At 37.0% G+C, this 27560-nt stretch overlaps 1 protein-coding gene across 1 annotated transcript in view; it reads right to left on the reverse strand.

Moving 5' to 3' along the window:
* The window catches only part of Cachd1 (cache domain containing 1), a 203978-nt gene that overhangs the window by 116236 nt on the left and 60182 nt on the right, over positions 1–27560 (reverse strand). The window contains exon 2 of the mRNA XM_076862327.2: positions 8599–8661. Coding sequence (XP_076718442.2) covers positions 8599–8661 — 63 coding nt within the window. The remainder of the gene's footprint in view (positions 1–8598; positions 8662–27560) is intronic.

A 27560-nucleotide genomic window follows, 5' to 3' on the forward strand; every position in this document is an offset into this window, starting at 1 on the left:
TTAAAAATAAGAAATGTAGCCAAGGAGCTAAAAAAGATTAATTTTTTTCTTAATTCAAAGATTCATGGTGACCGATGTAGTTTGATGGTAGAATACAGTGTTCATTCTCTAACACTACCAACCAAATAAAGAAACAAAAAACAGAGATACATTTTAAAAGAGGGTGAGGATGAAGGAATTAAGAAAAAAAATGAGAATGGAAAATGAATAGTAAGAGGGTTGACCCAAGTTCAACAATATCAACAATCAAATGAATGTTAGTTAACTAACATTCATTGACTAATACTACCCACAAACTCCCAATTAAAGGGCAGAAATTTTATGTCTAGGTTTTTAAAAGCAAACAAACAAAAGCAAGTAACACCTGCATGCTGTCTATAAGAAATGCATTTTTAACAAAAGAAACACAAGGCAATGCTTGTGAAAAGGCACAACATGCAAACACTGAGCACACCCGGGAGGGAGCTGTTGTATTAAACACTTCACGGGTAAAACGCTTCAAGGACCAGGCATGATTACCAAAGACAAAGAGTCACATTTCGTGATATCCCAACTCATCAATTCATCAAGAAGACACGATCATCTTCAATGTATATGTATACAAGAATGGAGCTTTAAAACATATCAGGCCAAGAAATGGGCAGAATTAAAGGTAAAAATATTCAAGTTCATTATAGCTTAAGATTTTCATCCTTCTCTGCAAATGATAGGACTAGACAAAATAAAGATTGACCCAAACAAGAATGATTTTAACAGCACCAACCACCTTATCCTCATGTGTATGTAAGGAACAATTCAAACTGCAGAATACACACTCGAGTTCACTTGGTATATACACCAAGATCGATCATATATTGGGTCATAAACCCTAATCTCAACAAATTAAAAGAGACTGAAAACATACAGGCTATATTATCTGACTTTGAGACAATTAAAACAAAAATCAAGAAGGTATCCAAAAGACCCCAAATATTTTAGAAATGGAACAAAACAATCTATGACAAAGGAGAAATTACAAGGAAAATAGAAAATATTTAAAACTGAATGAGAAAGAAAATATATCACATCAAATTTTGTGGGAGGTAACTAAAGCAATACATAGAGGAACACTTATAGCTTTAAATGCTTCTGTTTAAAAAAAGAAAAAGGTATAAAAATCAATGACCTAATGTTCCCACTAAACCCAGAAGAGAAGCAAAGTTGATCTGAAGTACAAGGAAGGAAAGAACATAAATCTGTAAAAGAGAAAACACACAATAGAAAATTAAGGAAGTGGTGGTCATGTTTGGAAAGTTGGGTTGTCATTAATAAGTTTTCTCCTTTATTTGCTCTCATTCTGTCTTTCTAGCTAAAAGTTTATTCATTTTATTGATCATTTCAAAGAACAAGCCAGCATCTCATGTTATTGATTTTTCCTCTACTGTTCACCATCCTATAGATATTAAGAAGATAATAATATTATAAACACATTTATGTCAACAATTTGACAACTTAGATTGGGGGGTATGGGAGGGTAGGAATTAACTTACCAAAACTGGCAAAGAATGAAACAAAAATCTTAAAAAACAAACAAGCAAATAAAATCAAAAGTACCAATACCACTGAAACTGACCTATACCTATTTAAAAAGCTGAATGATGGAAAATTTCCCCATGAAGAAAGCCCCACATCTTGATGGTACTCTGATGAGTTGTACCAAAATAAGGAAGAAATAACCATGAATTTTTTTTTTTTTTTTTTTTTTTAAGATACTGAGGATGGAACCCTAGGCCTCATGCATGTCAGGCAAGTGTTCTACCACTGAGCCACATCCCCAGCCCTAACACCAATCTTACATTTCTTCAGAAAGTAAAGGAGAAGGGATTACTTCCATACTAGTTGTATAGAATCAATATCCTATAACCAGAAAGGCTATAAACGATGTGGAAAAAAGAAATTGTAGAGCAGGGGAAGGGAAAATCAGGAGTATGAGGAGTGGGATGGGCTCAAGTATTAAACACCATGATCCTATTCTGGAGATGGTGACTTCTGAGAAGACTTGAAGGAGGTGAGAGCCCATGAGGACACATGACATGTTAGCACCAGGGCAAAGGTTCACAAAGATAGCAATGTGACACAGAAGGCAAGGAAGCAAGTGTGGGTTCCTGAAAACCAAGTCAGGAAGAAGGGGAAGGACTGCTAGAGGAATGTACTCAACCAACCATCAGGCCTACTTCCTGGGCCTGTGGTTCCTGTACCACACTTGTCCATTTCACAAAATTCTGAAGTCCTCTATCATCATTGCTGCTGGAAATTCAGTAGTTTCTGAAACATTAATTGTGAAAATATACCTGGTATTTCATTCATCGAGTCAATTGTTAGCATAATTACTATTGTACTGGAGAAAAAGTCCAAGGAAACTCTTGAAATAAGTCCCAAGAAGCTCTGTATCCTTTGGTTTCCTCTTCACTACTCTGTATTGTAGGGAGTATATTTTGCTACTCTCTGGGCCATTTGTACAAAAATCTATTTTTCTTGACTCAGATGCCATTTTATGTAGTGTTTATGTGCACATGCAACTTAATTTCTTGAAATATTCAAAACTGGAATCCCTGGGCGGTGTTTCACACAAGAATGTGAGCAGGGGTTTTTTATTTTTCTGAGACTGTTGCCATAGTTTCCTTGGAAGCAAAACCACATAGGGTGAACTAATCCAAGATTTAAAACACATTGTTAGGCAATTTAGACCCACACTCCGAGGGTTAACCCAAGAGAAAGAAATAATGGGTAAAAGCAAGGAATGCGTATGCCATAAAGAGTTCTGTGGTAAGAGTCAGGAATCACAGAATGTTTTTTATTAGTGTTAATTACGTTGCTTCCTTAACCAGAGATATTAACAACACTTTAGATTTCCTGCCACTTTATATAGTATGTGCAAACACAATCCAAAGCTCAACAAGATTTGATTAATAATGGGAGAGAGTAAGAATCCATGGGACTCTAGTTTTCATTAACCCCAAAGAGAAATGATAGACAGAGAGGGTTGGGGCAGGAGCTTAGTGGTCAGGTGTTTCCTATCATGGACCAAGCCCTGGGTTTGATCCCCAGCATAAAGAAGGAGAAGAAATACTGATGGATAGAAAATTTATGTCACTTTAGATGGTACAAACACGTGGAAAGAATGATTTCCCCCTCATGTGAGCACAAATTAAGAGTCAATAATCTGTTTTGAATAGCTAGCCTATTTTTGGTATCTCAAACATATCCTTCAAGCAGTTTTAACTGTTTTTATCATTGGTAAAAGGAAGTGGCATGAACGGGGGGAAAAATCACTGTGAGGGGCACTGAGACCTCATACAAAGTGAAAGCAAGAAATCTAGGAAGTGAGAGAGTGCCAAACTCTGGTTGCAGAGTCTAGGAATAAGGGCACAATCTGGAGACTGAGTTTCTACTTCAATGATCACCCAGGACACCAGGGGATAGATGTCCAGTCTTCACTCTGGGAAAAATCAAGAAATATTACTGGAGGGAACAGTGTTATTCTGCCAGATATAAAAATCTGATATAAAAAGTCAGTGGGAGAGCGGGATACTAGCATGACGAGAGATATACAGACCAGTGGAACCAAACCAAACTTGCACACACATGGAAACTTGATTAGCAACAGAAACATACCCTAAACAGTTAGCATGGACTGTTCAATAGAGAGTGTTAGAACCTTTGAAAACACATATGGGGAAAAGCTGAAATTGAATATCTACTTCACATCCAACATCAAAATCAATTCTAGGTGGATAAATCTTAAACGAGAGAGGTGAACATTTTAGAAGAAAATATAGCAGAACACTTTCATACCTTTGAGAGTAGAAATGAATTTCCTTAACAGAACACAGAGAGCAGAGAGCAAAAGGAAAGACAGATGTTTGAAAATTGATTCAAAATTAAAACTTCAATTCTTTAAGATATTATTAAAGTAAGGGGCTGGGGTTGTGGCTCAATGATAGAGCACTTGGCTAGCCTGTGTGAGGTACCAGGCTTAATTTTCAGCACCATAAATAAATAAATGAATAAAATAAAAAAGTCCATCAACAACAAAATAAAAAAATTTTTAAAAGATTTAATAATAAGTAAAGGACAAGCTAAAAAAATGGAAGAATACATTTATAAAACACATCTACAAGGCAATTTAATATGATAATGACCAGCCACATATAGCTATTTTAAAGTCAAGTTTTAAGTTTTAAATGTAATTACTTGTAGCTCTAGATAATACATTTCAGATGACCCATAGTCACAGTAGCTAGCGGCTGGCTGTACTAGAGAGTATGGAACAGTCTCATCAAGGAAAGTTCTCGTTGGTTACCACTGATCTAGAACATTCACAGCACTTATAAAATAAACACTTCAGCAACAATAAAAAAAAGTGAAAAAAGGTTTTAATAGACATTTGACATAAGAACACAAAATGAGGTGCGGCTATAGAGCACTTGCCTAGAATTTATATGCCCAGGGTTGAATTCCCAACACACACATGCACATACACACATGCACACACCAAAAAAAGAAAAGAAAAAGTAAAAAAGAAAAAAAAATCCATAAAAGCATACTAACATGTAAAAAGTTATTTCAACCTTATTAATAATCATAACAAAACAAACTAAACTCGTATGATACTCTTTTAGACACTTCAAATTGGCAAAAGATTCAAAATCAGATATATGGAGGAGTACTGAAGAAGATGCAGATTAGTGTTCGGTCTGTAAACAAGTCAGGATGGCGCCTGGCATTTTGCCAGCGAGCCATTAAGTGTGGAGATTTCTTACTGGTTGACTGCTGTATCTAGTTTATGTTAATTAAGATAAGCTGTGTGAAATGTATATATACCCCTCCTGTCCTACAAAAAAAACGGCTCCCACTCCTGCTGTATCAATGTACACAAGTTGCTCGTCACCCCCCCCCCCCCCCCCCCCGTTATTTTGCTGCAGCCGGACTGCGGCAGATTAGCACATTTATAAAAGGGTCTCAGGGAAGTAACCCGAGGGAACTGCTGTGGAAGCAGCTGGCATTGTCCAGTCAAGAAAAACACTCAAAACCTCTCTGCTCCAGAGAGGCAACTGAAACTGAGCTGAACAGTCAACCTGTCCATACACACACAGATTTAGGGCATTTGGACATAGGTGGTAACTGTAGGCAGATAGGGTGTGGAGGTGGGTCATTGGGGGCATGACTTTGGGGTGTATATTTTGTCCCTGGAGAGCACAGTGTTAGAGTAGTTTCTCCCCCCCCCCCACCTCTCTCATAACTCCCTTCTTCCCTCTCTCTCTCCTTTATGGTGGCCATGTCCTGACCTGCTCTCCTCCTCACCACACCCTTCTGCCATGATTTTCTGTCTCACCTCAGGCCCTGAGCAATGGAGTTGACCATCTATGGACTGAGACCTCTGAAACTATGAATACCAAAGGAAGTTTTGCTACCTCCTTTAAAATTGTTCTTGCTGGGTCTCTTGGATATAGCAGTGAGAAAGCTGACTAAAACAATAACCAAAATAAAAAATAATTTGGGGATGAATAAAACAAAACACAAAAAGTACAAGGAAATGGCTAACAACAACAACAACAAAAAATCAGAACAAACTTGCCTCTGGGAGAAAGACACCCTTTGGTCACACAAGGGCTTTCTGCTTGTTAATGTTTTATTTCGTTAGCTGGGTAGCAGGTTAGGATGTTCATTTTAATATACTTCTTTTTCTATACCTATATGTTTTATACATAGCTTTACATGTATGAAAAGATTTCCCAAATTTTTAAAAAGCCAGCTTAATTGCTTCCTGGTGTTCTGAAGTTCAAAGGGGACAATAGTGTGAGTGTTGGGGAACATGTTACAGAATGGGAAGTGTAAGACGTAGGTACTTCCCCATAGATTTCACCCTCTCTGTTGTCCAGGATCGTGGAGTCCAGAGTTTACGGACAGTTATTAATTATGTGAAGTTGATATCAGAAATCTGTTTCCTCACTATAAAATGGTGATACCCATAGAATTTTTATCATAATGAACTGATAGCAAATTTTTCATCAACTATGCAAAAGTAACCATTTAAGTTGGTGGCAGTGGTTGTTATAGTGACTGCGGTGCTGAAAAGATCTAGAAACGATGTCAGAAGAGAAGAAATTATTTAGAATCTGAATATATTAAAATTTAGGATAAATAAAAATGATAATTACATATGAATCTCGATATTCTAGATAGGAAAGGGACCTAAGATCCATTTGTTCAGCTTAGACTGGCAAAATTGCAGAGAAGTTAAAGATAAGTACTTTTGTGGGTGGGGTTATAGCTCAGTGGTAGAGCGCTTGCCTAGCACATGTGAGGCACTGGGTTCAATCCTCAGTACCACACAAAAATAGTTAAATAAAATAAAGATATTGTGTCCATCTACAACTAAAAAAAGAAAAGTGTGTTTTTTTTTTTTTTTTAAGTAAGTATTTCCTGGCTCAGTCTAAGAGCGAGCTTTTTAACAAATGGTGAAAAGACAAAAGAACACATGACTACGTGAGAATCCTTCACTTGAATTATTTAGATAAAGAGTTCAGCCAAGACTTCTCTTTTGAATGAAAACATACATTTCTAAATTAAATTTTATCAATTTAAAAATACAGGTAACAAAAATTTGTGTCAAACTCATGGCAAAAACTAGCTCTCCTACTTAATAGTCCTGACACTGCAGGTAACTTATTTTACTTCTTGGAGCCTCAGTTTCCTCATCTGTAATAGGATAATCTCTTTCCTTCAAGATTACATTGTAAACATCAATGTGATGGTAATACAGAAATGGCCTTCATGTCAGTGTTCTATAAGTGCTAATCAGCGGCTATGATTTCTATATTAAAAGTTTCCAAACTTGTTCATAGCTAGACAAGTAAAGCAATAGCATCAGTCTGAGAAAACAAAGCAGCTTTCACAACTAAAAACAGCCAAAGTACAAACTTGTATCTGTTACTTTAAGGAAAGAGGCAAAACTGATATCCCTGGATCAGTTTCTTTAAAAGGTTATCAAATGGCCTTCGGTCTACAGAAAACTTTCCTCACACGTTTTATAGCAATCTTCTCCTCTAAAACCCTCCTAAATTTAATGATCCTAAAATACTTTTTAGCTTGTTGAAATAAAAATAAGAGAGGAATTATGAAAATAAGATTTGGTGCAGCCAACCACATCATATTCATTACAATCTCAAAACATCAGTATTTAAAAATATCTAAAGCGGGCTGGGGATGTGGCTCAAGCGGTAGCGCGCTCGCCTGGCATGCGTGCAGCACGGGTTCGATCCTCAGCACCACATACAAACAAAGATGTTGTGCCTGCCAAAAAACTAAAAATAAATAAATATTTAAAAATTCTCTCTCTCTCTCTCTCTCTCTCTTTAAAAAAAATAAAAATTTCTAAAGCTAAGAAAAAGTTATATGCATGATTACTTTAAATTTAACCTGCAGAAACCAATAAAAATGCCAGTGTCTATGAACAGGAAATGCTGAACTTCAAGATGAAACCACAGTAATTTATTATAAATAAATAACTGTCCTATAAATAACCTCACTCTAATGACACTTGCAAAGCTTGTTCTTCTTGAATAGCACTGAAGTTCAGATCAAGTCAGGCTTTTCTCCATGAATATAATAAGGACAGAAACTTAAAAAGTTAACATTATTTTGCATTTTACCATGGTTATCTTTTTATCCTGTGGGAGCACTTTACCACTGTCTGGTTTTTAGCTTGGTTCTGTCTTTTACTTAAGTTTCAAACCTAGCTTCAAATGACCAGTTGACAGTCACATACTGTAATGAAGTTGGTAGATGAGCTGAAATTAAAACCAACTCCTTTTTCCCACTCTTCATTTCTAGCACAGATCAATTATTTATGACCATGTTCACCAACACTGTTTTAATTTAGGAGGCAGTCCATTTGAAGCCAGCTATAAATAAAGTAAATAGAATCTAGCCTCAAAGATTCATGACTCCACAGAGCAATGAAAGAAAATGGGAGGAAAAAGCAAAGAGAAAATACTAGAAAAGAAGAAAGAACAAATGAAGCCAACATCTAATGAGCTGCCTCTATGCCAGTACCTTCCACACAGATGATTCCATTTCATTCTCAGTTAATTTAACATCATTTAATTCTCCAACCTCATAGAGTTAGATTTTATGATCCCCTTATTTAAGATTGGGAAACTATGGTTCAAAAAAGAAAATATGTTTACCAGGGACACAGAATAAATAGGAAGAGCAGAATTTCATGTGGGGTTTGTCTGATTCCAAAGCCTGGCACTTATTTTCTATAGTAGATGAAATATTTTTTAAATACTTTTAGATCAGAGTAGTTTAGAGATATTAAAGACAAAAGGGATTAAATATTTCCAAGATATAACACGAACAGAAGAAAACCTTCCACATAATCGTTGCACTGAAATTCAAGTAGGAGGTGTTCATCCTTATGCATGAAATGTCCACAAAAGCATATAATGAGAGTGACAGGGAACCTCTGGTGGATATTATGAGGAAAGAGTCACAAAGCACGGCTAAAAGTCAGGCAAAGTTGGGCAATGCCAAGTGCTCTACTGCTCTTACCTGCTGTACTTCGCTTTCTCCATTTGAGATCTTCTCAGTGTAAACAAAGGAGTTGAATATCCGCTGCAACAAAAAGAGAAAAAAAAAAAACAAAAAACCAACATTAGATTTTCTAAATAAGACATCATTTTCTGTGTGTGAGTAATTTATTACATACAAGATAAATAGAATCAAGTAGGAAAAAAAACTTAATTAAAATACAGTAATTTTACAGAGAAGAATCCGAATATCAGCCAAAGTCAATCACGCTTACATAAGCATTACCCAGGCACTTCTGTAGTGAAATAAACCAGATGTTACACTATATTTTTTCATTTTCAAAAAATACATTTAATTATAGATTTCCGGAGCCCATGCCATTTTATCCGACTGGTATAATCTGACAAAGTTGTGTTTCTCATTTAAATCCTGCACTCCCTGAATGCTGTAATTGTTTACAGACACTAAAATCTAATGCAATAAAGTTCTTTAAAAAGGATTCTTTCCACATTCTCTCATGGCCCCATTCAGCCAATACCTACCCAATATTACCTACCTATCACCTTGGTTACTCAAGCACCCCCTTGGGAGAGTACCATAATGGGGCTTGCCAACTATGTGTGGCCTTAAGAGAAGATCCAGTTCTCACATGCCAGGAAACACGACAGCCTGGCCAAGATGTTAGGCCGAGCCACGGCACACAACACACACATTCTTCCAGCAGCCCCTGCCTACCTCACACCTACCTACTCCTCCGCACACTGCCTGCAGCTAACATGTCTTCACAGACTTAGGACCTGACCAATCCGTAGCTTTAACCGGGCAATCCCAAGAGATGAAAGTACAACCAACTGAAAAAGGAGAATCCAAGTAATAGGCCTCTATGGGAGGCACACAAAAAAAGATCAGCAACCTCATCCTCTATCTTAAAGCTTTAAAGATACCACTGAACTCTCCAGATGAGTAAGGAGTCAGTTCTGAAGTCGTAAGCCAAAATATCCTTTTTCCTTTCTATCCTGTTGCCAAGAGTTTGTCAGCATCTGGGATGTCTTCCCAGGCAGCCTTACACACCTGCATGGCTGTGGTGAGGAAGATAAGTGCCAAGTTCATCAAGCTCTGTACAATCTAAACAGAATGCAAATGAAGAAAGATCAAGCTACCGGGGCTGGGAGGGGGAAGGGGAATACAAGGTGGAGAGAAGCAAATAAACTCAGGAAAGACAGGAATGGAATCACAGCTTGGAAAATTATAATTGAGAATCGTCATGGTGCCACCCATCATTTTCCAGTGGGCCACTCATTCATTCAACAGATTGTACATTTCTTTTCTGAAAATGACTCTGTTGATAGGATTTTATTATAGATTTCTTGAAATATTCATAATAAGAATGCTGGCTAATACTTATTGAATGCATATCTGGAATGGACATCTAGGCACATTACACATCTACTTACTTATTTCAGTCTTCAAAACACATCTGTGATAGGTGCTATTTTCTCCATTATAGAGATGAGGAAAGAAGTGTATTTATTAGAAGCCTAGTGCAATGCACATAGTCTGCCTTGTGTGTATATTTTACTTAATCTTCATTTAAAAAGTGCTGTGTTTCTAAAGATGAAAAAGTAAGACCCTGGGAATTTAAAGAAGTTGCTCAAAATCACTTGGCAAAGCTGAAATATGAAGCCAGGAAGTATGGTTCCAGAGCTGGTTCTCTGTCTTAGAATTTTCTAGCTTGTTGCTTTATACAGATAAAAATTAGTCCTATTGGGAACTAACATTATTTATGGTAGATCATCAATCCCTATGTGTATTCCAAAATTCCAAATGCTCTGAAAATCAAGTTTTATGTAATATATTTGTTAGCAAAATACGGCATATCCTGAACTTACCTGATAATAAATGCTAATGAGAACTGATGTGTATTTATAGCCCTTACAAAATCACAAAGTCATTCATTTTGATGTACATACCAGCTAATGCACTTAATTATATGGTTCTACTCCAGATCTCAATGGGCATCAGGATTCTGAATCATAAAACACATCTCGTTTTGAAAAAGAAATTATGAACCTATATGCCTGCACTCCCAGTTTTCTGGAGGCTGGGCTTATGTCATTACCACTCAGACTCCCAGAAAATATTCAATATTTTTATAAAATTTGATTTTCAAAATTGTTTGGCACCAAGAGTAACATAGTTCATGAAGTGATTGATGAAGTAGTGATTAATGATTACATTCATCTTGATAAATATAATCGATTTCTTTTTTTATTTTTTTTTATGACAGTGACATCCCAATGAATACAGTACCTGTCCTAACTTGGAAGGTGGTCCTCCTGGAAGTTACTAGTAAATGAGGCCTGGATTGCTTCCAGGAAGCAAACCAGATCCACTGCTCAAGCCAATACCCACAAGGGCCAAATCAGATACTTCATCTCCTTTTGTTAAAAGAAAGATAAACTACTCAGTAGTACTAAAGACTACACGCTGGGAATGGGTCCATGAGGTTGTTCCAAATCCTATTTTACTTATTATCTTAACAGTAATGATGACTAATATTTTTATGTAGATCCTTTCATGGCTTGTAAACATTTTTATATTCTCCACACCTAATAAATGTGGTTGAGTAAATGAAAAATTTAAAAGCAATTAAGAAGTCCAAGATGAGAGCACCACCCTCTAATCACCCAGCAATGAAAAATAACATGTTAGGGTCATAGTTTGGTGCTATCACCAAAGCAAATAAATTCTGTCCCTTCTCCTTCCCCATGCTTCAGTGTTGGAGTTTAGTTTAAGTTTCAGAAGTTTAGGGAGAAGCCAGGACAACTAGACATGTTCCAACCAGCCATAGTGGGTACAAGGTTAAAAGGTCAGCCTTATGGATGTGCACAAGATCTCAGGGTACAGAGTGAATTTCCACTGTGCTCTAGGTCAAGGGACAGTAATCATCTTTCTTAAAACACGCTTACTAAGCTCAGCTCTCAAAAACTTAGCACTTTTATGGTTCACACTTTCACATGAATTATTGCATTTGCTCCTCACACTGTATGTGGTAGGCAGGGCAGGGATCACATACTTCACAGGTTCAAAAAAGCTATAGCTCAAAGGTTAGAAAATATATCCCAGGTTTAAAAAAAAAAAATTGAAGTGCTGAGTTCTGAACCAAGGTCTTCGGTTAAAAATGGGCATTGCTTTTAGCTGAACTATTAAAATTTTTATTTATAATACCTTTTTGTTCAGTACATAGTCTAGGAATCCTAATGCCTGTATGTAGAACAGAAAATGAAGATTTGATTTCTTTATATCTATTTTATTTTAAGCAAGGTATAATGTCAAGAAGCAATTAAAAAGTCCTAGACAAAGGTTTTAGTTTTTTATACTTTTTATTGCTATGTGAATTATAGAAGAAACAGAATGTGAGTGGGGTTTTGTAGTGGGGTAGGGATAATGCGAAATCCAGGAATTCAAAATTATATAACCTAGCCTACATTTTGGTGATCTTGAGGTTATTATAGACCTGGTTGTTAGAGGACTAAAAAAATGAAAATGGAAAGGAAGAGTTTTCCTAAAACATGAAAATGACGAGTAATCCCAACAGGTCAGATTCTTCCGTCCTCTCTGATGATTTATTCCCACTAACAGGGGTCAGGGAAGGGGCGGCAGGTGAGTATTCTGCACTCTATTCCAAGATGTTACTTTCCCTATTCAAACTTCCTGAAGAACCAAAAAGAATCCCAGAAACTTGAGCTCTTAATTTGCACAGAACCCGTGGGGAGTCAAAACTGTCGTTGGTTTACAAATCCCTAGAAATAAAGCCAAAGATTCTGCCCACCACTGCCCATTCATTGCTCATATTTTAAACAGTTCTCAAATACTAAAAGTAAAAATGTATGGTAAAAATATTACTAAAATAGATGTGTAGTTTTAAAGTGGAAATCTTTCTAATAATGAATGAATTTCTAATAATAAATCCTCATTACTGATTTCCGTAATTAAAAGAAAACAATAAATGTCTTATTCTTATGTTCATGAGAACTGAATATTCTGATCTGAAGACAAAACTGACCTTTCTCTCATTAATGCAAACACTTTGGAAAACTGGAAGTATCTTCTAAAGTTAATTAAATGCACATATTCTGACCCAGCAATTCCCATTCTTGGTAAATATCCAGCAGAATGTGGTCATATATTCATCAAAGTACAAAAATGTTCATAGCAGCACTATTCATAACAGCTCCAACCTAGGAAATACCCAAGTCCTTTTAGCAACAGGAAAACAAATTGTGATCTATTCAATACACTCACATAATAGGATATTCAGCAATGAGGATGAACAATTGCCACATTCATCAACATGATGAATCTCACAAAATAGTATGAGTGAAAGAAACCAGACAGTAGAATACAGAGTGTATAATCCCACTTATGTCAAATTCAAAACCAAAAAACCTAATTTATCCTCTTGGAAATCTGGATAGGGGTTACTCTTTGTGGAGAATGAATAGAACAGCACATGAAGGGGCTTTTGGAACACTGAAATGATCCAATGCTCCATCTGGGTGGGTACTGGCTCCTGGACTGTGTGAGAATTTATTTAGCTGTACACTTAAACTTTGTACACATTTTATAATTACACTAGACTTCAACAAATGTACTTTTAACATACATGCTAGGCAGTCTAAAATATACTCTACTCAAATACTATCATATATTTTTAAAACTTGAATTTTAAAAAAGAAAAAAATTAAAAAAAAAACTATTAACTGGCTATTATTAAGTACTCAAAGAAAAACATAAACTGTCTCCCTAATCCCAATGGAACTGAGGCTGTACTGACTGAAGAGTCACCTGGCAATTTAGAGGTAAGGTCTCTTGAGCCTTCCCTGAGGCTACATATTAATTGCTCCATCAATCTTTAAGTATGTAACATATTCCATCCAACAGTATGGAACAAACCTGACTTTCAGCAAGAAAAAAAGGTATCCTTACCTGAGTTTTATCCAACCTGAATGTTCTAAAGGTATATAACACAACTTAATCAAGCTTACCCTTGGTACTTTCTATTCATTTCCTAAGCTCTGCCTCTACTCCTTCCCAAAAGAAGATGGTCAACTCAAATGAAGTTTAAAAATTAAAGAGAAAAATAGTAACAAATGTATATAGTTCCTCTTACTTTTACTTTAAGGAGGGGTCAGGGAGACAAACATTCTGTCCTGTGGGTGGAGTGGGAACTGTAGCCTGCTTCCCTCCACCTCCTGAAGGCTGTCCCTTGCCTTTCCCCATCCTCATTGCCCACTCTGCTGAAACACCCTCCCATCCACCATCTCTTCCCCTCCCAAATCTATTTAATTGAGCCTGCCTAACAGATGGCAAGAGATTCTCACTTTGCTGGAACAGGAACAATTACATGAGTGTTTAATAAGACGATCAGTCCAGACAGTCAGTCCCACCTCCACTCCACTAATAGCTCTGCCAAATTTTAACTAGATATTTAAATGAATGCTACAGCAAAATACCATAGTGAGGAAATAAATACCTCCACGAGCTAACGAGATTCTGTTGATCTCCCTCCCTGATCTCCGCTAAGAAAATGTGGACTGAGTTTTTATTCCAAAGTGTATTCTCTTGCTGTTTATGGGTCTCTGTGGCCAGCCCATATGGCTGGCAGTTCACTAATAGCTTCATTCTGCTCTGGATTTGTTCCTATGATTCTAGGCATTGTGGCCAAAGGGGAGAAAAATAGAGGTCACCATTGTTATCTCAAGAAGTTGGCCAGTGCTAACCACTAAAAGAGAAAGACTGTCATTTAAACAAACTAAAAAAAAAAAAAAAAAAAAAAAAAATCACTGGAAACGGAATTAAAAGGAACTTAATTGAAGTGTTTCAAGAAAGAAAACATGCATGGCTTTATTTTCCTCTATATGTACCCCATGAATAGTCTTTTACCAGGTTTTAAAGCACCCTCCATGCCTAGAGTAGACACTGTCTGATTTTTACCAGACTACTTAACCTCACATCATTACACATATGGAAGGCCCAGAAGAAATGACGTTCTCGGAGGAAGCGAATCACTGTGCATTCTGAGGTCACAAATCTATTCCTATAAATCTTGGTCATTTTTTAAATCTCTGAACTTGTTAATTCTGGATACAAATGGTTCAAGATAATAGTTTGGAAAGAGTATTGGAAAAGTTACCACTAAAAAGAAAAAACTGAAAGTAACCAAAATATCCAACAACGGGGAATTGATTATTTTTCAGCCAATCAAAAGCATATTTTGTAGCTATTAAATGCATGTCTTTAATAATTTTTGTTCTTGTTTATATTTTTAAATCAGTATTTAAATGTCCTAATTATATGTTTGTGCCCGTGTGCTACACATATTAATGTTATATATATGACAAGGGGCAGGAATGTATTCAGGTGCTTTACAACACACTTTCACAATATTTACAACATTCAAAATATTCACAGCAATCCTTCATAGTAGCAACCAAGTCCTCAGAACTAAGGTTCTGAGTGTTTAACTTGTCCAAAGTTGACCATTAGTAAGTATGTGGCCAGGTGTGGATGCAAAGCCAGCTTTAATCTAACATTTATGTACAGTCCTCCATGCAAAGATCATTATAATAGAGAAAAACTTATGGAAACTAGAGACATTGGCCAAAATAGTAATAGGGCTTGCCTATGCATGGAGACTCTAAACTCTTATTTTCTTTCCTTCTTCCCCCATCTCAAAACTGAACCTGTTAGGGTCTATAAACAAGTCAAGATGGCGCCTGGCATTTTGCCAGAGGGAGTGGTTTGTGAAGTAACGTCATTGAGCCATTAAGTGTGGAGATTCCTTATTGGTTGACTGCTGTATCTAGTTTATGTTAATTAAGATAAGCTGTGTGTAATGTATGTATACCCCTCCTGTCCTACAATAAACGGCTCCCATTCCTGCTGTATCAATACACAAGTTGTTCGTCACCCCCTGGTTATTTTGCTGCAGCCGGACTGCAGCAGAACCCATACTTCCCTTATAACAGATAGACCATTTTTCAAAGATTTATCAAATTCAGAACATGGCCTACATTCTGAGATATAAGTAGATTTTAGGAAGAAGCATTTGCACTGGATCACCACCGCAAGAACTTGTGGAGGAGAAAGTAAATGCAGGTGCTTATATTTGATCCTCACCATAAAAATTAGATCTGGAATGTCACAGTGCCAGGAAAGAAAGAGGACTATTCCAATTTTGTAATGAAGGGAAATGCTTAGTTACTGAAAACCATGGCAGAGGAAGAGGCCTACACTGGGAGTTTAAAACAAAACTAATCAGTGACAACAATGGATGACCTTGTACAAATCAACTGTATTCCAGGTACACATGTCCCAGCTCCCACAGACTTCCTTATTTTGTTTTAAGGTTGCTATAAATAATGCCCATAGCTGATACTTACATAGATCTTACATCTGTCAGACGGTAGGTTTTATGAATATATATGAACTCATCCATTTCATAAATGTAAAGATGAATTTGTAGTTTTCAAAATATCACACATGTATCACATACACCCTTATTATAGTTATTATACTGTTATTCTATTTTATCATATTTAACCTTGAAGAATAGTCTCTTAGGCTGGGGTGTAGCTCAGTGGTAGAGAGTTCACCTAGCATGTATGAGGTACTCAGTTCGATTCTCAGCACCACATATTAATTAAAGGTTCATTAACAACTAAAAATAATTTTTTAAAAATAAGCTCTTTAATGACAGTCATTCCTTGATAGTTGCAGATATGAGGAAACCAAAAATACCTGCATAGATATTTACCAACTTAAGTCCCACATCTCAGTTGGAGATGGTGGTGATGGTAATTTCTCCTTTCCATAAACTTCTATAGCAAAGACTACCTATGCCACAATGAAACATATTCACTATAGAAAATTTAAATATACATGAAGGAGAAAAAACCTGATGCCTGATTGCTCAGGAAAAAAAAATAATATTGTTTACTTTTACTTTATTTCCTTCAAGTGTTTTGGACTTCTAGGTTCTAGCCTTATAAGTTTTTTGAAAACTGGTCCATACCATGATTCTTTAATGCTCTGTATTGCACATAGTAAGTATGAAAAGCATGTGTATACTCATTAATCTATACATTAAATCACACGGATCATTATTACATTTTGGTTGGTTATTCAACCAGCTAGCAAAAAGGGAAAAGTACATGTGATGAACATCATTATCCAAAGTACATGTATGGGGGCTGGGGATGTGGCTCAAGCAGTAGCGCGCTCGCCTAGCATGCGTGCGGCCCGGGTTCGATCCTCAGCACCACATACAAACAAAGATGTTGTGTCCGCCAATAACTAAAAAATAAATATTAAAATTCTCTCTCCCTTTCTCACTCTCTCTTTGAAGAAAAAAAAAAGTACATGTATGAAGACTCAAATTGGATGTCAACATACTTTATATACAGAGACTTGAAAAATTATGGTATATATGTGTAATAAGAATTTTAATGAAAAAAAACAATGTACATGTATAAAGACATGAATTGGTATGAACATACTTTATATACAAAGATATGAAAATTTGTGCTCTATATATGTAATAAGAATTGTAATGTATTCTGCTGTCGTGTATTTTTAAAAATGAAATCAATTAAAAAAAAGAAAGAGAAAAACAAGATTAAAAAAAATCTATTAACTCTCTTTGTATTATCAAAGTCCTTTCCCCAATTTCTTCCTTCCCAGTCCCTTTAGGCTCTAACACACATATACGCGCGTGTGTGCACACACACACACAGCCACTTGGATACTTGAAATTATGAATTCCTTAGTCTGATGGCCTTTAACACCCTTCATACCAACATGAGCTCTGAATAGTAAGAAAGCATGTGGCAGAGTCACAAGTTGGTGAGAAGTGTCACCTTTACAAAGGGCTGCCTGTTTTGGGCCACTCTATCCCTCAAAAGAAAAAGAAACAGCCTGCACTCTGATATAGCAGAGAAAATCTAAGGCAATCATCTCAGCAAGCAAAGTTTCTAGTCTTGATCATTTGATTTCCTGTTGGAGCATTCAAAAGCTGGAGAGGGGGTAAAAAGCAGGAGAGGGGGTAGGCAAACATGAACACAGAGAACAAAGGCAAGCAAAACAAGCCAGAAATACTTCCTCAAATGCAAATGCAATAAAGCTTCTGAAAGGTTACTGGGGTTTTTGTTGTTGTTGTTGTTGTTATTGTTGTTTTGGTTTTCAAAGGGAGAAAGCGGGGGGGGGGGGGGGGGGGAGGCAAGTAAATCAGTTCCACATGTTAGAAAGATTCAGCTGAGCCAATGTAACTTGACTGTAAGCAACATTCATGACAATGCACACGGCAACCTCTCAGAAATGGAAAGTCAAGTTGCCCAAATGCTTTGCAGATGGTGCCAAATTTCCACTCCCCTACTTTTACTCTCCTGAATTCAAATTCCTTCCCTTATACCTCCAGATCTCCATTAAGACAAATTTGACTCACCTTGAAAGAAAAAAATTTTTAAAGGAGGTATTTAATGCTTGCACATTTATTTTCTGGGGGTAGTACTTATTCGTACTAACCTTCAATATTCAGTTTTCTGCGTAAGTAAAAACCCATCCAAATGCACAGGTCCCTGGAATCTATTCATTAAGGACAAAGGGAATGGAAACACTGAACTATTTTACCTTCCAGACTTAAACAGCTGATGTTTAATTAATATCTGAGTCAATCAAGTCCTTTCTGGAGGAATTGGAAGCCATGTAAAATATGGTCCCATGCCCTTAAGGAGTTCATGCTCTCATTGGGAGAAGACATTAATGAAGAAACTGAAGAAGAATTAACAGTGAACAATGTAATACAGACTCTGGCATGAACTCCGTTGTTTGGCATAGACCCAGGCTGCTGTCAGAGTTCAGCAGAGGGGGAAATTCCAAAGAAATGGGACATGAGCTTGACTTTGAAGTAGGGTTTAAATAGGAAAAGAGAGAAAGAACATTTGAAGAACATTTTGAAGAATTCACTGAGGGCCTAGCACATAGTATGCATCCATAAAGAAATATTTATGAAGTCCCTACTTTGGCCAAGTACTATTCTAGACCCGAGGGAGACAAGAGTGAGCCTAACCGACAAAAACTACTGTCTGTATGGACTCTACATTCTAGACCCTTTGGCCTCAAAAGAGCTTTCTTTAGAAAGGGCTCACTAAGCATTGGCCCGAGTATTTCAAGATAAGAACATTGTTTCCTGCCTGGAAAAGTTCACTTTCTAGACAGGATCTCAAGCCAGTACTTATGATGTAAGTCACATGTGATAACAGAAAGTCAAGTATCATAAGGGGATATTTTGGAAAGGAACCTGAACTAAATGGAGTAATATGGATGGGGATGGGTGGTGGAGGGTTTCAAGCCAGGAAGAAGAGTTGGATTTTATGCAGATGGGTAGGCACTTAGTCATTTTTTTTTTTTTTTTGTAAATGAATATACATTTGCTAAGAAATGAAGAGATATTCAAAAGGTCTTAACTGGAGAGTCATATGATGAGATAGGTACTTTAAGAATGTTTACATTCCATATGCTCAGAGCCATAGACCCACTTTCCTAAGCCCTCTCCTAAAGAAAAAAAAAAATTTTTAGTTCCATTTAGAAAATCAGGGGTTAGCATCCCAAGTGTGTAGGACAACTCTAAGAACCAAATGAATGGATCATCTGCTAGTGTGAGTGAGAAGGACCTCGAATTGGAGTTTCCCACATGTCTTATCTCCCTTGTAAGATTACAACATCCTCTTAGGTACTGTTTTATTCAATTTTGCAATCCTTGTAGTGCTTGCATGGGGTGGACTCGTGGAATCAGAATGAGAAATACTTGTTTAAAACAATTTTAAAATAAGTTAATGAAAAACAACTGTTGAAATTTACAATGAAATTGCAGTTGCACTTCAAAATATGCTACTGTTAGGCAGTTTGGGATGTTTTTCAAATGAATTGTTTATTTATACTGTTTTTATGATTCTGGTATATTCTTTTATTTAAATAGATGCTTTTTCAGTACAATCAGTAATGACAAACAATCAAGCAAATCTTATCACAAATCTTAACAACTAATGTCAAATTAAAACTGGGTACAAACTAGTTCTATGGCCTGGGGAAGTCACTTAACCTTCCTAAGCAGTTTCTTTTACTCCTAAGATGGAAAACTGAGTTAGATTCTATAAAATACTGTGAGCCTAAAATTTCTACTCTACAATTGTGCAAGAATTTTATTGAAATGCCAGTTCTCAGGCTTTTGGAAATCTACTAATGCTAAAAACTTTCTGTCATATGGATGTTTGCAGAAACTTCTATTTTCTGATGAACTCTACGTTAAATTGTTACATAATTACAGATGTATCTCTGAAATTTGCTGCACAGAGAGTGGCCAAGAATTGATGGGATACATTTTTTAAGATGAAAATTTAAATAGATTCATTCTTAAAAATAATGAGTTTAAATGTGGAAATTTAGGACATGAATCAAAGCAGTTAGCCTTTATGGAATAAATGTGATGCTAGTATGGTTACATAAAAAATGTCTCCCAAGTCCTCCTGACTGCATCATTTCAAGCTCTCACAGGCAGGGTGCCTGTCACGCATATCGAATACCATGGTAACAGTCCTTGCCTGTGAAGCCTCCAACATGCCATGATTCTCAACAATAATTATTAACTAACATCTTGGTTGAATGATGGCTCTCTGGGTTCAGAATTGCAATATTTGCATGAAAAAAAAATTTTTTTGGTAGAAGTTTTCTTCAGGTTTTTAGGGCTAAAAGAAGGGTGGGGGAAGGTAGAAAGGACTTTAAAAAAACCAAATTCCTTTTTTGCTACTTCCCAGTAATTTGGGCCTTGAAAAGGTTAGACTTGTATTTAATTTCTTAATTTGTAAAGTGGAGGTGATAGTAATAGCAACCTGTGAGGGATTTTGTGAAGTTCAATAAATATGCAGCACTTTATTTCTTAAATATCTTAAGAGAAACTGTAACTTTTAAAAATCCTTCAAAAAGAAGGAACTCTTTCAAATCAGCATTTCGGAAGCCTTCCACGGTGACCAGACCTTTACCAAAACTAGTTTCAGTAAATGACTTTGACTCTGAAGATCCATTTGTGACATTTGCAGCTCCCCATGACTTTATATGTTTGGTTCCTAGTCTGAACAAACTAAGTTTCTTTAGAAAATCACATGCAAATAGGGTCCTTGAGTAAGGGACTTATCCCTTGATTACTGATAGTAGCTAAGAGGAACACCTATCTGAGAAAACTCTAAATCTTCAGTTTACTTCAGCCCAAGGCTTTGGGAGCATATGCCAAAGAGCCCAGGAAAATTAGCTGAAGTTGGGAAATAAGTTGCAGAAGTGCTGGTCCCTCCCAATCTAGCATTGCTCAACAAATAACTCCTTTGTTCAGAGTTGAACCAGTATCTGGAGAAGGGAGATGAGTAGTCTAAAAATCCAACTAGTACATATTAAGGTGATATGAGAGAGGGGAAAATGCAATGATCAGCTAGCTACACTTCAAATAGCATCCATGGCTAGTCTTCCCAGACCTACCCAACAGAGTCAAAATTTAAACCCCCTTTGGTACTGTCATTGGATATTTATTTTCATGTTTTAGTGCAAATATTTACTTATAAGCATTAGTAGCCACCCTCACAAAGGGCAAAAACAATTCTTTGCTCATTTGGAGAGGCAGCCTAATATGGGAACTATCACTGGGTTTTGGAACCATCGGATTTCAGCTATCTATGACTCAGAACAAATTATTTAAGCCTTCTGAGCCAATTTCCTCATGGAAATTTAAGCAACATGCCTCCAGGACCACAGAGGCAGAACAGGATAATTGCTACCTACTAGATTTGCAACTAGAATTAATGGGGCAATCAGCTAGAACAGTTAAGCACCCTCAGCATTAAAACTGTTGTCATTTTCTCTGAATATCCAATATCTAGAATACTCACCAACACAAATCCAATACATATTTCATGAATAAATAAAAGATTTGGTATTACTTAAAGACACTTGGCAAAAGAGGAAATCAAGCCCTCATGAAGGTACATGAGAGGTCACCATCCAGAGGCAGGACCAAATACATACATCTCCCAGCTTTTAGTTTCCCACTCTTAATTTTTATTTTTATTTTTTGCCATGCTAATGTCTCATGTCATTTTTAAAATCTGACTTCACTACACACCAAATTTAAAACTAAACCGTATTTATTTACACCACAATGCCAGTTGGAACAGGAAAGAAAAATACATTATCTAAAACTACTGAACAAAACCAGAATATCAAATTATTATCCCCAGCAAATAAATATTTAATTTGGTTTGGTTCTGAGAAAGGAGCATGGTATGGAGGCATGAGCGTGGGTCTGGAAACAGGAAGTTGCTCTGGCTCCCAGCTTCACGCAGATTGTGGGTTTGGAGGCCTGTTGCTTAGACGCCTAGAGCTTCCAAACTTCTGTCTGTAAAAATGGGCATAATAATATCTACCTTTGAGGGAGGGACCACTACTACTGGAACAGCTTTTCATTTTGGAATGATAAAACATTCTAAAATTAGATCATGGTAATCAGTGCACAAATCTAAAAATGTACTAAAAACCATTGAACTGTACACTCTTAATGGTGATTGCATGGAGTAAGCCATCTCAACAATATGTACTTTATAATCACAACTGTGAGGACTTAGTTACTACCTGAAGAATATGATAAGGAGCACAGGGTAGGCACTCAGTACCAGTTATATAAATTGGTCTCTGGTCCTCTGGTACCTAGGAAGATAATGAGCATGATGGTGATGCTGGCAACGAGAGCAACATACCTGCATTTAGTAACATTCTAGCAGCTTTAAAAACTAGATGTGGACTGAACCACTCTCAGCCTCTGAAAATTCAGTTACAGTGAATACACAAGGATTAATACTGGCTATCCAAGTTTTTAGAGTATTTCTCATATATGGCCACCACTGCCCAGTGTCTGCAAAGTCTCTTTTGGGGGTCTCTTAGGAACTCAAGCTTGTATTCAAATAACTATCATATATGTACAGAATTCACTACATTCATGCCCTGCCTCTCCCTCCAAAAGATGCCATTTAACTTGTAAAGGATCCTCTGACTGTTATCTACTACCACTGTTGCTGCTACTACTTCTACTATTACTTTATTCCTCCAGATCCTCATTACAACCTTTCAAGGTATGAACCATAAGCCCCATGTTATACATGGACAATCAGAGCTACCAAATAGCAGGGCTAAGATGTGAACTTGGAGTAGATTGACTCTTAAGGCCAAGGCTCTTGTCAGTTCCAGTCCTCAAACTCCAAGGTGACTTCTAAACCAATTCAGACTAAAAGTTGAAGTTCTCTCCCTGGTTCTCCATCTCCACCATTGTGAAGCAGGCCATTTGAGCTTCTCCCAGCCACCTCTCCTGGTTCAATCCGTCCCAGACACAGTCTGCCTCCTGGTTGCTACTATACCTGCCCAGTACTCTCCAGTTGCAGGTCCCAGTACTCCCTATTCCTCTTTCTGTAACATCTCCTTTAGGTGGGCTTGCTCCCAGCCTACCACCAGGACTCCGCTCAAATGCCATTTCATTCAAAATAGCAACTCCAGTAGCTCCTGGCATATCTGTCACGCCCTCTTTGCTGTCAGTCTCACCATAGTGGTATATATACCCTGTGAGCATAGGGCTTTGTTTTGTTCTCACAGTATCTCTAGCACCTGGAACCAGCAAGTAGTAGGCACTCAATTCAGAGGGACAAAGTTGTACAGTCACCATGAGAAAACCATAACCTACTAGGAATTGGAACACAGAGCATCATCCAAGAGGCTGTCTTCCTTCCAGTTTATTTGTAAATTCACCAGTAAGTCTCCCTTAATGCTTGCCTCCTTGGAAAAAAATCGTTCCTGATCTTTTATTCTAACACTTAAAACGCATTGCAATTTCCCATTGACTATCCCCATTTACATATCTAGGGTTTCCCCCTTGACTCATATTCCATGAATTTCTTGAAGGCAAGAACTGGTTCTTGTTCATCTTTACTTTCCCAGTGCATGGTGGTGTTTTTGAATATATGGTCTAGTATTGCCTTCTAATGTATCCCACATAAGCTGCCAGGGTTTAGGTAATAGTCTATGAGTCTGGCATTCACCTAAACTGTAACATGAAAGATTTTCCAGCCAGAGAGAGCAGCACCAAGCCAACCGGTCCATGTAGAAACACGCCCATCCTGGGCAGGTGTGGCAAACACTTCTCTGCCTTTGAGAAACAAAGAGACATCAAGGAGTAATAAGCAGATTAACAAGCTGAGAATCACTCAGAACACATCTTCGTTTGTAGATATTATTCTGACAGTTTATTGTTTTGCTGACCTTGTTAACCTTCCCCAAATAAGTTCTCCAAAGGGATTCTATTGTAAATGTTCAGGTTCACCCCCCGCCCCTTTCATATACCATTCCACCTACACACAATCATGTTCACTAACTACTGACAATCAAAGGGACAGTAGAAGGCAGAGCTATTTGCCAGAATCAAGAGTCCTGGGATATGGCTTTTGTTAAGAAAGATGTTTGCCTGGATTGCCCCTCCTCCATCTCTTTAACCTGAAGTAATAATGCAGGAACTTGGAAGAACTCATAAACACTATGAAAATGCATGCAGGTGAAATCAGCTTAATGTCAGTGGTGTATACTCGAACTGCACTGAACTGCAGTCAGCTGGATTCCCCAGTAGCTGTCTGACTTACAGACTTCTGGAGTGTTCTTCAAGTGGGGCAGACAAGAAACAAGAACACTTTCCATTATATCCACAGTGCATTAATTCCAAGTTTAAGGAACAAAGCCAGCAGAGAAGTGCTCTGTGCAGTGAGCAGACGCACTGCATCGCAGAACTGGCTGACGAACACACAGTTAACTGCAAGAAGCCTTCCTCAAAAAATTTTTTCAAGCAAAGTTCTGCTGGTGAGAATGAGGCTTAAGAAAGAAATAATGATTTTAATTCATTCTTCCTTCCTTAAAAAAGTAGAGAATGAAATAATATATAGCCAAGTTAATTCTTTTCAATTGACCATTCCATGGGAACTATTAATAATCCATTAATCAGGGCTGGAGTTGTGGCTCAGTGATAGAGTGCTTGCCTCACATATGTGAGGCACTGGGTTCAATTTTCAGCACCACATATAAATAAATGAATAAATTAAGATCCATCAACAGCTAAACAAAAAATTTTTTTAAAAATCCACTAATCACACAACAGTTGGACACAGTGGCACATACCAGTAATCCCAGAGGCTCGAGAGGCTGAGGCAGGAGGACTGAAAGATCAAAGCCAGCCTCAGCAACTTAGTGAGGTACTCAGCAACTTAGCGAGACCCTCTCTCAAAATAAAAAAAGGTGGGAGGGCTGGGGATGTGGCTCAGTGGTTTAGCTACATGTGATTAAGTGGTTAAGCACCCCTGGGTTTAAATCTCTGGTACCAAAAATGAATGAATGAATGAGTCAATCAATCAATCAATCATACAACAGTGACAACGAACATGCGATCACTTTTCATCATGTAAAGAAGGCTATCTTTACTATTTTTAAACTTAGGTGTTCTCTAATTAACTTTTATTTCAGATGATTTCTAAGATCTTGTCAATGACCTTGATATTAAAAATCAATGCCATTTCTCAGAGCTAAGTTTTCACTGATCTTTAAATTGCTATTCAAACTTCTAGGAGGGAAGGATGGGACTCAGTGTGGAGGCTGAGATTTGGAAAAGTTAACTGGCCCCAGATAATGTGAAGTTGCACCAGCCCCAGAAGTCAGTACTGAAGCAGTACTCAGCGCTCTTCTAATTAAACCACAGGGAAAGACGCTGAACGTAATTTTCAGTCTAAAAGAGTTCTGTGATGTCAAATCCTGGCCACAAAGGCCATCTGGTCTGACGGCCAGGCCAGGCACTGTGTAAGTCAGGAAACAACCAAGGGTCTTAGCCAAGGAACCATCAGTGTCAGTCTGGAAGGCGTCTTTTGTTTTGCTTTATTCTAGCCAGTCAATCTTTACCAATCATAAACGATGAAAAGGATAAAAAAGTGGATTTGGGCAAACTCATAGAAGGCAAAACCTGGAAGACTTGAAAGTGATAAGGAAACGATAAAATATGTTATAGAGCAGGTGGATGAAGGGATCTGATCTGGGCCTGTAGAAGAACAATTTGGCAGCAATAGATAGAAGTGAGGCCTGTTTGAAAATGAAAACATAATAGAGGACTGAATAGAGTACTAGGGCCAAAGGCAGTGGTGGTTTCAAACCTCAGCTCTCCTAATTACTAGCTGAGTGGCTGGGGGCACACAACCTCACCTCCTGTCCCCAACTAGCTATATCCTAAGACTATTGTATTAATAAGGTGATTTATTTATCACTGTGAGTCAGTAGCCAGCACATGCTGAGTTGTTCAATAAAGAACTTTAAAAATAAACCCAGAGAGAGGGAAATGAAGGGCTAGAATGAGGCTATGGTTGTAAGACATAAAGAAGGAAAATAGGGGCATTTTGGAGCTTTCACTTGTAGATTGGTTGTGGAATATTGAGAAATGCATCGAAGATGCCAGAAACATTCAGAAACATTCGAAAGCTGGGTAATTACAGGACCAGCAATGATAGGTTCCATTTTGAGTGTGTTAGTTTTACCTAGTCAAAATGAAAGAAACAGGAAAGAGAAAGAAGCAATATTCTCGGTAATCACTGCAAAGAGAGAAAAAAGTTCACAGAAGTGACCCCACTTTTGCAAACAGACAAGGTACAGACTTAAGCCCCTTTTAGAAAAGGGGGGTTTCTCAAGAAAAATTCATGGAATTTAATTAAAAACATTGTTTGAAACACCATATATAGCTTACACTTTTCTAAAAGCAAACTTCAGACTACAGACTCATGAATTCAAATCCCATTTTCCCAATTCATAATACACGCTGCAGCTAGGATAGAATATAATAACCAAATAAAAGGCAGGAAAGTATGACAAGAAAATAAAGGAAAGATTCTTTTTCAAACATCATATGTTGGCATTGTAGAATAATTCAAGAGTCTCCCAGTTATTAGGATTTTTTTCAAAGAAAAAAATATATATGTGATCATAAAAATCAAGGTCAACAAAGTTATTCTTGAATAATACCATCAACATTTTTCAGAGATCCTACAAAAAATGTTTGTAATACTCTAAATCTCATGAATCTATAAGAGTAAACTCTACTTAATAACAAAACAACAAACCTAGGAAAATTTCTTTGCAACAAAGGCATTCTCTCTCTCTCTCTCTCTCAAAGGCATTCTCTCTCTCTCTCTCTCTCTCTCTCTCTCTCTTTCTTGTCATTTGATTTTATTCTTAACTTTAAACAAAAAATAAAAAGGAGGTAGAGTGATTAACCTCCAGAGACAAAACTAAAAATTTATTCAAAGTAAATCTCTGCTGTGATATTATTCAGAAGAATCCTCTTTATATTAACTTCATTATTTAGGATGTCCCCATGCTGATCAAATACATAATGTCATCTTCATTAAAAATAATTAAGATTCCCTAGGCAGACACACTTGAAATAGGGGGGGAAATCTCAATTTTTTATACCACTGCAAGGTTTTCTAAAACTCATTCATATTTAATTTTTAAGGATGCTTTGCAGCACATTAAATATTTAGCAGTCAGAGGGTTTTCAAACCAGAATGCTAAATGTCAACCTAGTCCTCCAAAAATACTCCTTGTTTCATTTGCAGTAAATTAGCTGGACCTCCCTTCAGAAACTGGAGAGAAAAAAAAAGGTCTTTAAAGTTAACTCACATTAGGACATTGAGGTAATATCGATCTACATAATTAGACCATGTAAGAGATTTAATTTTAAATACCAGGCTTATTAGGTATTGCAGAATTCTAAAGTAGTGTTGCTCACTTATAAATGGAGATAATCTTTCAGAAAC

Source organism: Callospermophilus lateralis, chromosome 7 (assembly GCF_048772815.1).
Source record: "Callospermophilus lateralis isolate mCalLat2 chromosome 7, mCalLat2.hap1, whole genome shotgun sequence".
Classification (NCBI taxonomy): domain Eukaryota; kingdom Metazoa; phylum Chordata; class Mammalia; order Rodentia; family Sciuridae; genus Callospermophilus; species Callospermophilus lateralis.